General features: G+C 36.2%; 1 protein-coding gene across 12 annotated transcripts in view; it reads left to right on the top strand.

Moving 5' to 3' along the window:
- LOC108711202 (membrane-associated guanylate kinase, WW and PDZ domain-containing protein 2) overlaps positions 1-13,545 on the top strand; it is a 441,642-nt gene that overhangs the window by 365,490 nt on the left and 62,607 nt on the right. For all 12 annotated transcript variants that reach the window (XM_041586534.1, XM_041586537.1, XM_041586536.1 and 9 more), the window contains one exon: positions 7,859-8,500. In XM_041586534.1, coding sequence (XP_041442468.1) covers positions 7,859-8,500 — 642 coding nt within the window. The remainder of the gene's footprint in view (positions 1-7,858; positions 8,501-13,545) is intronic.

Below are 13,545 nucleotides of genomic sequence, written 5' to 3'. Positions count from 1 at the left end.
TATTTCCCATTTGGTAACATATGGTAAATCTAGTAGTCTGGCTGGAGTGTTAAATTGCAAGTATAGAATTGAAATAGCTCCTTTAGGGGCTACACCCTTAGCACAGCATTGTTCATAAAACGAGCTAGATATGTCATGAGACTTGGTGGCATTCCAGCATCCCTGTATAAAATGTATAACCTGATAGGCTCGGAATCTTTTTGAGTCTGGAAGTTGTTAATGATCTAAAAGGTATTGAATAGTGTAGGGACCTCTCGAGGTTAATAGGGATTTCACAGATACCAGTCCATTTTGTAGCCACCAGTGAAAAAGGTACTTCTGTAATCCGGCTGGGAAAGCTGGGTTGCCAAAGAGAGGTGCAACAGGAGTGTGAGGAGTAATGAGTGGGTTTTTTACGAGAAATTATATCCCATAAGTGTAGGGAGGGCGTTTTTTTCTTATGGCGACTTTTTTTCCAAATGCATTAAAGTTAATGGGTGTTTTTTCTTATAGCGAACTTTGTCTTTATTTGTTGCGGTGAATCCATGGCTGGAGAAAAAATTTGCTCATCGCTGCACACCTGTAGTTCACTTCTACTGCACTGATGGGGCTGGCCCTCTGTTGACCTGCTGAGGTCCCTTAGCAACAGCAAACTTTCTTCACTGATCCGCACACAAACTATTTTTCTGCAGTCGGGGAGCTTACCCCTTATATTTTTATTGTGTTAACACAGTATCAACATTTCGGGGGCACACCCTCCCTTCATCAGCAGGTATGTATCAGGCAGGCCTAGAAATAGCATCTGCCCAAACAACAGGTAGCCAGCAACATTTCTCAGACATTAGAATAGAAATGGAAAAAAGAGTGTTACTGTAACTGAATTCCCAACTCCCCAGAGTGTCAGTAGGGCAATAATGTAATGTGCATGGAATATTGAAGAGGAGGTCATGTGCTCTACTTTTATAACTGTTCTATGTGTTTCATGTCCTTAAACATAAGAATTGCTACTTTAATGCTGAAAATGTAGGTATTCCAGTTTGTATATATGATGATGATAACTTCTATTCTGGTAAATCAATTATAAATAGTCTGTAGCTAACCTTTAGTATATGTAGGTGGATTCTCCTGCAAGGTGTCCTATGTCCACACCCAAATTGATACAGTCAGTATTATAATAGAAAGCAGGACAAATCCAAGGCAGTAGCTATGACTGCAAAGTGCTTTTATTTGGGAAAAGTGCTCCCGCACTTTTCCCCAATGAAAGCACTTTGCAGTCATAGCTACTGCGTTGGATTTGTCCTGCTTTCTATTATAATACTGACGACAACTTCTATTCTGTCTTGCTCAGAGCACTTTGCTGACTTTACAGATTTTTATGGAGCTAAAAGGTAGTTCAAGTGAACTAAAAGGTAGTTCAGGTATCCTGTAGATCCAACTGCATCTGTTTTGTACTATTGTATCAATTAAGATTGATACGAAAGGTATGAAAAACTTCAATTGCACACAGGATATGGAGCAGCAGAGCAAGCCATTGCAATTTTATTAATGCAGTGCAACAGTGCAACGTTTCCCCCTTTATCCCGCCCCCGAAACATAGCACTTTTGCACTGCATTAATAAAATTGCAAGGGCTTGCTCTACTGCTCCATATCCTGTGTGCCATTGAAGTTTTTCGTACCTGTTTGTGAAGAGGCCGATTCCTCTATCACTGGGCAGGACAATATTTTTCGCTCGGGCGGTGTGTGGCGTGCGGCTTCTCCAAAGTTGTTTGTATCAATTAAGATGAGCCAGGAGTGTGCTTCGTATTTCCTTATTTCTGCCAACCAGTCAGGTTGCAGATAAAGAAGCTTTATCGGGTTGTAGGTCCAATCGGTTGACATGCACATCTTTCTCTTGACACTGTTTCTACTTTATTTAACAGTCTGTTTTGTGCATGAGCTCCTCTGCTACTGACCCTGCGCCTGTGTATTGTCTGTGCATTGATGAAGAGAGTATATAATAAGATAAGATAAGTATTGAGTATACAGAAGGTCCACAACACATGCAGATTAAAACAGTTGAATCATGTATACTGTAATTACTAGCAAATGATCACACTATTATCTTCATCTTCATTCACCATAACACAAGTTTATTTTGTCTTCATGAATCGGTTCACCATGTGACTGACCTGCAGTGATGAGAAGATAAACTCTTCTGGTGACTAAATTAGGCTTAATAATGTACACTGTATAATGCACAAACAATATGTGAACATTTTAATAAATTTAAAAGCCACTGAAAGGGGTTTATAGGCTATAGACAGGGTTGCAGGAAGTTTCTTTATGTTGTAAACTTGAATTTTTTCAATATAAAAAGGTCACAACTTATAGCTCTGTCCCAGGTGCAGTTACCACGTTGCTCAGTGAAGACCGGGTCTAGTATATTTGAGAAATTGAATTTTTAACATCTGCTTTATCTCCAGATGCTTTGGTTTGGTAAAACGGCTTTGTATGGAGGAGTGCATGGCAATTTGTTTTTCTGAATCTGGTTTAAAAGAAAAAGTTAGTGTCATAAATTAAAGTGTCGGTTATATACTGTTCCATTTTATAGTGGCACGACACCATCATACATGGCAATTAGGAGCCTCAGCAAGAAACTGTAGACGTTCTATTGCCAGCTTCATTTAGATTTGGCATGTTTTTATACTGGATTACAGTCTAGAATCATTTCATTTCATTTATAAAGTAAAAAGAAGTGGAAATTGGGCCTTGGTTTGTTTTTAGATGTTTACAATTGGAACAAAAAATAAAAGCACTCATAGAAGGTTATTAGGGTGTTTTGACTATATTTTCCTATTTCACTAATGTGGGTATGCTCATTTATTATTGTTTATGCAATCACATATTGTTGTCTAGTAACATAATCTATTAAAAAACAAATTAGTGGTAGCAAAAAAATCCCCAGGGGGAAAACAGTTTAGCAGTTTTTTTAATTAAAAAGAAAGCATCCATGTATACAAATAATATTGCAGGATGGAATTTATTGTCATTTGAGCAACTTAGATAATTTAATGCCATACCTTTATATTTAGTTTTTTTTTGGTGATGCATAGCATGGCACAGGAGGAACAGTCTTTTTTTATAGATAGCTTCCTGCAGCTTAATGACCAGTGCCATAGACAAGAAAAGTGCTAATAATATCAAAGGCATATCAGAGTTTATATGCAGGCAACCATCGAGTCCAAGACCAGGCTAAATTAAGGGTTGCCAGCAGGCAATCGGATTAACAGGCTGGTATCATTTTTGACAACAGACTTTAACAGCACAATACTTGAAAGCTATAATTTGATTGTTAATGTTACTTTTTACTTTTGTCTTCCTATTCTATCGCCCTGCTAAAAGTAATCTCAGTCTTAAACTACTGCCTGGTTGCTAAGGAAAAAAACCTGCTGCTGAAATACCAATCTGGAGAGCTGCTGAACAAAAAGCTAAATAACTGAAAAAACATACAAAATGTAAAAAATTAAGACCAATTGCAAATGGTCTCAGAATATCACTGTTTACATCATAACGAGTTAATCTAAAGGTGAACTACCCCTTTAAGCTATCATGATGTATTTTTAGAGTGCACATTTAAATTATATCATTTTGAACTAAATATCTGGAGAAGAATTCTGGTAGCACCGACCGAAATAGTGGAAATCGTTCCATGCCATGCTCTTTAGTACTTTACGTAATGTTTTCAGACTTTTTATTAATCCTTATTTAATTAATTAAATTAATTTAATTAATCCTTTTATTAATTAATATTATTCAAATTAATCCTTTTAATAAATAAATGTGTTCTGCTGTATTAAGTATTAAGCAGGGTGCAGTTCCACTAATCAGTGATAGCTGCATTGGCCTTATTAGACTGGGGTTGCTCTGACAAGCAGTTGGTCAGAGTTTTACAAAGAGTACTTCAAATGCTGATTCCTGCTGTAAACCCCTAAATGTGTGTTCTGCTGCTAAATTGCATATTGCTGCATCTCGTACTGAAATGTACAATACTGTGTCTTTTAAGGTTAAATTACATACAGAATATTTTCCCCAGGTGCCAGAACAAATGCATTTTTATATATGGAAGTGATCTGATATGAGGTTTTGCTGACAGCGTGTCTCTTTTCTTGATTTACTTGGTATTTAGAAGTGAAGAATAGCTTGATGCAAGCTTGCTTATTTGGAAATATGTTACTTCTATCTAAAATACAATAAAATGTCTATATAGCTAAACATTTTGGAGAGATTGCGTTCTGAGAGGCAGATGTGTTTAGAGCAAAGCATTTTGGTATAAAATAACATTAATTAGGTGAACTCTTAATGTGACTCTTCACCTGTGCTTTTCTTCAGCATTAGTCTATTTATTGTATTTATTTACTTAGCTTTACTGCAATGCTTCAGTTTTATGTTGATCTGTTTACTGCACTCTGCTGTATTATTCTACATGAGTGCTTCTAATTACCATGAACAATATTTCTATTCTTCTGCTGTATTTCAAATTCTTCTATATATACACACATACTGTATGGGTAATCTGCACATTGTGAATCAAAACAATCTATTCATAAGGCAAGCAATTACAGTAAAATATGCTAACTACTTTTGCACTTACAGTATATTAGATAGTTAAACACAAAGCTAGGGATGAATGCAGAGGATTAAAAAGACATTCCATGTCCATTAGAAACAGTGGTGCAATGTGCAAATCTTTTATCACAGGAAATAGTGAAAACTGGCAGGTGCCGTTTTTGATAACCCCCTAAATTATTATTATTAACATGTATTTATATAGCGCCAACATATTGCGTAGCACTGTGATGAATATCAGTTTTAAGAGAACCGTATTAGGCAGTTCCTTTGTAGCGCCCTAAAATATAAGATTAGATAAGGTTTCGTGCTTCTACATAAATGTATACTTAAGTAGGAGAACTGCTGTGTTGTGCTTCAGCTGGTACAGTGATCTATCACTTAAATATAACATGATGTGCTATAGAATTATGTCAGATAAATTGGATCTATCATACATACAGGGTCATTAAAATCATGTGTTCCTTCTTTATGCACTCCACTCCACTCCATTGGGAACTTACTTTTTTTTCTTTCAGTTACTTTATCTTTTTACAAGTAAAGATATTAAGGGGCTGATATGTGATGTTCAAGGATTGTCTTCGGGTGATGGCAGAATTTTTTTTACCACGTTCCTGTTTGGCAATAACCATATGTATTTTTTGTTTGGTTGAAAGAATTGTATTTTTAACAAAGTTCCACTCATGGATGAAAAAAATACACATGGGTCATGATAAAACAATGGCAAGAAGATCTTCGAAGGATCATAAATAATTACCTTGGTATTTAATGTATAATTACTTTGCAATTTCCCCCTTCTAGTTTTTATGAAAATGTTGGCCTCGCCACAAATCCAGGCCTAAGTGCCTGGTTGAACCAAATCCCAATCCCACAAACTAGGGCATTGCAATTTTTTCCTTAACCCTTTAGATTGAGTTCATCATTTGCTAAATCCTTCATGAAAGATTTGCTTAAAATCACAGATATGTTGCAAATTCCCCTGAACATCTCCCCTATATGCAAATATAGAATACTGCAATTATTTCTGATTCTTACTACACCAGAGAAAGGTTACACAAAATTAATCCCGAGATCCCAGCAACTTGTTTGAGATGTGGGGTAGAGGGGGGTACCCTAATACATACATTCTGGTCCTGTTCTGTACTCAAACCTTTCTGGGTCTCCATACGAGACCGCATTACGAAAATGCTAGGCTTTGAGCTGGAACTGGATCCTAGGTGGTATGTCCTGGGAATGGACCCTCCAACCCAATTGACCCGTCCGACTCACAAAATGCTGCAGAAAATTCTTTTCCAAGCCAGAAGGCTAATAGCACAACAGTGGAAATCCACTCTTCCACCATCATATGCAGAATGGGTAAAAGCAATGCAATACATGTACAGGGTGGAACAGCTGATTGCGATAAAGAAGGGCAGAACTGAACAGTGTGGGAAAATGTGGCAATTGTGAATTTTGGAAAATGATAACTAAAGAAGGTATAAGAAATGTTCACAAAAGCATTGTATAAAACTGTATTTGGATGTGAAGTGAAATGCCTTGTATGTATAAATTTTTGTTTTTATGCACAAATAAAGAACTTACCTGAGTTAAAAAAAAAAAAATCACAGATATACCCTTTATCTGGAAAACCCCAGGTCCCAAGTATTCCAGGTATTTGATCCCATACTTGTCCCATACTTGTCATGTAAATAAGAAAAGAACTGTTAAAATAATACATGGCTTGGGAAAGTGAAGCAATTTTGAGTACAGTCTCATGAAACACATAGGGTAAATGCTAGACACCTAAATGATATCACAATATTATTCTTTATAGAAACAACAAATTCAAATAAAATGAATATCAATGACTTAAAATAAAATAAAAACTATTAAATTAGTACATCCTCATGTTTTGTGAAACTACAACCAAAACCTATTTCATCCAGCATAAGAGAAAGAAGCAGACATTGCTTTGGTGGATTTTAACTTAGTTGTTTAACCATTAGAAAGGGGAGACAAATATATGCCATCAGTTCTTGAATCCTAATTTCTTTTGTATCTCTATGATTGTTTTAATTTCACATAAATTTGGTTTATTTAGTCACGTTACCCCTGTATCATAGATGGCAAAATGAACTAGGGATGCACCGAATCCAGGATTCGGTTCGGGATTCGGCCAGGATTCATCCTTTTTCAGCAGGATTTGGATTCGGCCAAATCCTTGTGTCAGGCCGAACTGAATCCGAATCCTAATTTGGATATGTAAATTAGGGGCAGGTAGGGAAATCACAAATGAAGAATTTTTTCCACTTTTTCCTTTCCTACCCCTAATTTGTATATGCAAATTAGGGTTCGGGTTCGGTATTCAGCCGAATCTTTCACGAAGGATTCGGGGATTCGGCCGAATCCCAAATAGTGGATTCGGTGCATCCACAAAATGAACACACGACACATATGGGGGCACATTTACTATGGGTCGAATATCGAGGGTTAATTAACCCATGATATTCGACCATCTAAGTTAAATCCTTCGACTTCGAATATCGAAGTCGAAGGATTTACCACAATTAGTTTGATCGATGGAAAAATTTGAAGATTTTAATCCATCGATCGAACGATTTTCCTTCGATCACAAATTGCTAGGAAACTAACATTGGTGCTCGGTAGGTGGCGAAGTAGGTGGTCGAAGATTTTTTTAAAGAGACAGTACTTCGACTATCAAATAGTCGAACGATTTTTAGTTGGAATCGTTTTTTTCCTTCTATTTCTTCCCTCGAGCTAAGTAAATGTGCCCCATGGTGTCATATTGTTATAAATGATGCCTTCATAAATTCCTGATAAAAACAAGTAAGTTTCTTGTTTAATTGATGTAAAGTTACTCAGGTCCTCTAAGCATTTTTACATACATTTTCTATTTTTAGTGTTTTTTTTACTCTGCTAATACTGGGCTTTCAGTTTAACAACTCTTTGAAATCTTTGAAGTGTCTGAGGCCTCCAACTGTCTAGTCATTTTCCATGTATTTTCTGTATAGTCCAATAATTTTACGGTTGCTGACTCTGACTTTCAAAGAAAGTTGTTTAAACAAAAGTTTACTAGTAGCAGTAAAAAAATAAAAATAGCAAAAGTGCTCAGTGAAATTTGCATACATTTTTCTTTGGGGTTTAGATTCCCTTTAAGAGAGAATCCAATAATTCTAAGTTTTCACATAAATAATGAATCTCATAATATATTTAGCTTTGTCGATGTGTGTCAGTAACATCTGTTTTAATGTAATTTTTTTATTTTTGTTGTAGGTGATGTAATAGTCTATATAAATGAATCTTGCGTGCTTGGGTACACACATGCAGATGTGGTTAAAATTTTCCAGTCTGTTCCTATTGGGCAAAGTGTCAACTTGGTGCTATGTCGAGGATATCCCCTACCCTATGATCCAGAAGATTCTGCAAACAACTTGGTATCACCTTTAGCAGTAATTGAAAGGCCTCCAGTGGTTGTAAATGGAAGAAATAGCTATGAAACTTATTTGGAATACATTTCTAGGACGTCACAATCAGTACCAGATGTAGCAGAACGACCTTTGCCTTCTTTGCACTCTGTTCCAACAGACAGTCAGCTTGAAAATACATTTCCACCACCTCCACCTACACATGATGATAATGTTTCAATGGCTTCTTCTGGAGCCACACAAGCAGAACTTATGACCTTAACCATTGTGAAAGGGGCACAGGGCTTTGGCTTCACAATAGCAGACAGTCCAACGGGACAGCGAGTAAAGCAGATTCTAGATGTTCAGGGATGCCCTGGTTTGTTTGAAGGGGACCTTATAGTGGAGATCAACCAGCAGAATGTACAGAATTTTAACCACTTAGAAGTTGTGGAGTTACTTAAAGAATGTCCAGTAGGAAATGAGGCTTCTTTGGTAATCCAGAGGGGAGGTAAGTACATTCAATGTGATGTTTTATTCCTAATGAAAACTGTATAACAAAATACAACCTTGCCCAATATTTTCGGTGATCAAACCGCTACCTTTATTTTATTGATTGTAATGTTTTACTCTATTAAGAAAGGGTGCTATTACTACTACTTGTAGTTAGCTTGAAATAAGTTCCACTAAATGCTATAGAGCCATCTGGCTATTTCCCTCATAGACTAAAATAAAAACTATTTCTGCTATTATCATCATCATTTATTTATATAGCGCTGTCAAGATACGCAGTGCTTTACTGCAGTTATAGCAAACAGGGAATAAATGGTGGCTAACAGACAAGGATTACAGAGTACAATGGGGTTTACAAACTAAAAGGTTAGGGTACAATTGAGACATTAGGATTATATAAACACTTTGTCATTTTTGATACAGCAATGATTAATTAAGGTACAACGAATAGGCCTCTTTAAACAGATGGGTCTTTAAGGAGCGCTTGAAAGTTTGGAAGGAAGGAGAAAGTCTGACAGCTTGTGGCAGAGAGTTCCAGAGAAAAGCAGAAGCCCGAGAGAAGTCTTGTAGACGAGAATGGGCAGAAGTGACCAGAGGAGAAGTGAGGCGAAGATCAGAAGCAGAGCGTAGGTTTCGTGAAGGAGTGTATTTGGAGATTAGAGATGAAATATAGGGAGGGGTTTCATTATTAAGGGCCTTGAATGTGAGTGTAAGTAATTTGAATTTGATTCTAGAAGAGATTGGGAGCCAGTGAAGGGACATACAAATGGGAGCAGCTGATGTTGAGCGGCGAGCTAGATGAGTCTAGCAAGTGTTTGAATGTGTGGTGAAAAAGACAGATGAGAGTCTAAGATAACTCCTAGGCAGCGTGCCTGTGTGGTGGAATGAAAGGTGGTGTTGTTTACGGTGAGTGATATCTGAGGGACAGGGGAAGATCTTGGAGGAAATATGATGAGTTCTGTTTTAGAAAGGTTCAGTTTCAGGTGGCGCTGTGACATCCAGGAGGAGACAGCAGAAAGACAGTCTGTGACTTGGGAAAGGACAGAATTAGAAAGATCAGGAGTAGACAAGTAGAGTTGGGTGTCATCAGCATAAAGGTGATACTGAAGTCCAAATGACTGAATGAGTTTTCCTAGTGAAGTTGTATAGAGCGAGAACAGCAGGGGGCCAAGAACAGAGCCTTGAGGAACTCCAACAGAGAGTGGGAAAGTAGTAGAAGTAGAGTTAGAGAAGGAAACTTTAAAGGAACGGTCAGACAGATAAGATGTAAACCATGAAAGAGCAGTGTCCCGAATGCCAGCTGAGTGTAGAATGTCAAGGAGGAGTGTGTGGTCAACTGTAGCAGTGAAGTACTCTTCCAGTATTTTTTTCCCAAGGACCTTGGATATAAAGTCATTTGCAGAGCATCACAGGTCCAAACCTAAAACCTTATTCAGTGGTTTTACTGCTGAGACATGGTGGACTTTTTTCTTAAATATGGTTATCCCAGTTGTCGGAACCAATAATGCACAGGGCAATTTATCAGGTGTAAAATGGCAGCATGTTAAATGCCCCTGTCAGCCTTCCATTACATCTAATACTAAAATGCATGACAGAGAAATTACTATTACAGGTATGGGATTTATTATCCTGAATGACTGGGACCTGGGGCCAATATTTTTTCACAATTGTAATGTTTTAAAATGTTCATATATTTGAAAATTTTAGTAATAACTGCACTGTATGTGTTTAGTTTGCAACTACATTAAATTATGATGTATATACATCTTCAATGCCTTTTAAATGTCAGCAATTTTATTACTTGGTCAAAACAAATAATGTTTTTATGTTTATTAACCTGTTACTTTACACTTTGATAGTATCCAGAATGTTCAGTACATGAGGCTTTCCAAATAAGGAATCTTTCCAGAATCTGGATCCTAATATAATATATATATATATATATATATATATATATATATATATATATATATATATATATATATATACACATATACATATATATATATATATATATATATATATTTGAGAAAAATGCTGCTGCACACCAGGATTTATCGTAAAGAAGATAAAAATTTATTAGATCGACGTTTCGGTCCTCACCATGGACCTTTATCAAGATACAACAATAAACAAGTGAAAACAATTTATAGACTCACCCATCAAACAACCACCATCAAACCACACCCCTATTGCAGGTGTGTAAATTAATCAATAAGTGAACATCAAATCAACTGATGTATGATCTCCAAGGACATTGTATCATTCCAATTGATCGTGCACCTCGCCTGTGACAAAGACAGAGTGCGGACATCCAAACATCTTTATATATATATATATATATATATATATATATATATATATATATATATATATATATATATATATATATATATATATATATTAATTGGGATCAAGTACAAGGTATTGCATTAGAAAAAAAGGAAATAATTTTAAAAAATCTGAATCAATTGTTTAAAATGGAGTCTATGGGAGATGGCCAACACGTAATTTGGAGCCTTCTGGATAACTAGTTTCCAGATAGCAGATCCCATACCTGTATATTAAGAATATTTCCAAGCTTCAAGTCAGAAATACTTCTCACAATAAAGACAGCAGCAAAAAGAAAAATCAGTGAGCATGCCATTAGACCCCCACCCAATCCAAGCTGACACAATTAAAGACAAACATTTGGTAGATCTCCTGGAGCTAGATGCCACTTTCTACCACATGGTCTGGGAGTGCCCTCTGATCTCCCGGTTCTGGTCCAAAGTAATAGGCTACTTGTGAGAGCACTTGGCATTCACTGGGGCATGTACACCTGAAGTGTGCCTGCTGGGCATTGCGCAGGGTTTGCTCCCTCTAGTTAGAACCAGAATCTCTGTCAAAAGTATCTTGTTCCACGCTAAGAAATCAGTGGTAATGAAGTGGATGTCCCCTCAACCCCCCACAATGCAACAATGTCTGTCTCTAATAAATAATAGTCTGGTTAATATAAAACTGACATATAATCCCCCTGGCTGAAGCACACGCAGAGCATATCCCCCACCTTCAAACCCCTGCTGAATCCTCCTGATATGTACTAGGACAACTTTGTACTCTAAAAATGCCAATGTAAATGATGTGCGACAAAGAAATCAAGGCAGACAATGTATATTTCACTTTGTTTTTATTTGTTTTACATTCCCAATCCCCTATCCCCTTCCCTGTTAAAACATTTTTAACCGCCACGAAGTGCAGAGCACAGCCTGATAGGGAAAGGAGTGCTTCCTGAATGAGCACCCAAGGGTGGTGCATTACTGTTCCCCTAAAGCTTTTCCACTTCTTCCTCCAGTCATTGTAAATGACCCCTATACGGTGCACAAAATATTTCTTATCTGCTTATTTGGTTTTCTAAATTTGAGTGAAAAATACTCAGCATACCTGAGGGTAATACATGAATGCCCTTACTTTTATAGTCTAATGTGTGATATAATGTCAGTACTAACAGTGATAAATATACCTAGTAATAAATACAACATTGTAAATTATAAGGATACTAATAGTAACCATGACCATATAAATGAACAAGGCCATAGGAGTACTTTTATACTGTTCATGGGACGCCAAGAGGACATTTAGTGTGCTCATACTTTATATGGTAATAATTATAACTGATGACATCACTAAGTACTATTTATATACTGAATAAGGTACCTCCTATTGTAAAAAAAAAAGGATATTAAAAGTCCCTGTGTAAACGTCATGACCAAATAAAAGCATGAGGTCTTGGAACTCCGAGGTGATTTCTAATACTCTTGTTTTACACAGTATTTATGAAGTATTTATTAAGTTTCAGTGAGACATGTGACAGAAATTATATCACCGAGCACTAATTATATATTTCAGTCTACAGGTATAGGATCCATTATCTGGAAATCCATTATCTAGAAAGCTCTGAATTACAATTCAAATAATTCAAATACCTTGTACTTGATCCAAACTAAGATATAATTAATCCTTATTGGAGGTCATTTAATGTTTAAATGATTTTCTAGTAGACTTGAGGTATGAAGATCCATATTACAGAAAGATCTGGAAAACTCATGGAAAGCAGGTCCCATACTTATATTATGTTTTAATGGAATGGTGCTGATCTTAACATACTGTAACTTTTATTAGTACTGTACTAACAAAATACATGTTAACAAAAAAATGTTTATAAATATACGTAATTATATGGACGTGTGATAAGGAATTTAGATTGTCAGCTCCATTGGGCAGGGACAGGCATGAATGTTGAAAAGCCCAGTGTCATATGTTGATGATGGTTTAAATTATAATAAAAATATTAATACATGTAGGATGGCAATATGACGGGTGCACAGTGTTAGTGACAATAGTTAGAATTTCCAGTGTGATCTGCCATGACAATTCATGAAGCCAGTAATGGCCCATCTCAAAGCAACAGAATGTATATAGAAAACTTTCCCTGTTTAGCCATCTTTTATAGCTCTACCATGATATATCTCTTATATGACTTTTGGCCTATGACTCCTTCTAGAGGGGACAAAAGCCCAAAACCAAACATTCAAGGAGCAAGGGTTGATTTCAACATTTCTCCAGAACTTCACAGCACAACTGTATTTTCCCATTTTTATAACTAATCGACAGTCTGCACTTTTTGTAACTTCACTTCTGAAGAGAAATACTTATAAATGTCAATAAATGAAATTAGTAGTTGGAAATATGTATAATGAATATTAATATAAATATCCTTGTCCCTAACAAAAAGGAAACGTCTATTATAGTTTTATTATTACAAAGGGTATCATAATATCTCAAGAAACAAAAAAATATAGTTTATAATATACAGTACTTATAGTTTACAACAATCATTAGATCATCCTAAAATCCAAAATCCAAATATATATATTTGAATTATGTACTCAATAATTATAAAGCCAGCGCTAAGGAAGGATTTGTGAATGAATAAGAAGCCCCTTATTCCTTCCATGTCTGTTAATCAAGTGAACTTCATTATGTAATCATCAGGGATTGCTG

The sequence above is a fragment of the Xenopus laevis genome, chromosome 3L (assembly GCF_017654675.1).
Source record: "Xenopus laevis strain J_2021 chromosome 3L, Xenopus_laevis_v10.1, whole genome shotgun sequence".
Lineage (NCBI taxonomy): Eukaryota > Metazoa > Chordata > Amphibia > Anura > Pipidae > Xenopus > Xenopus laevis.
Note: the sequence above shows the minus strand (reverse complement) of the source record. Positions and strands in the feature narration are given on the sequence as shown.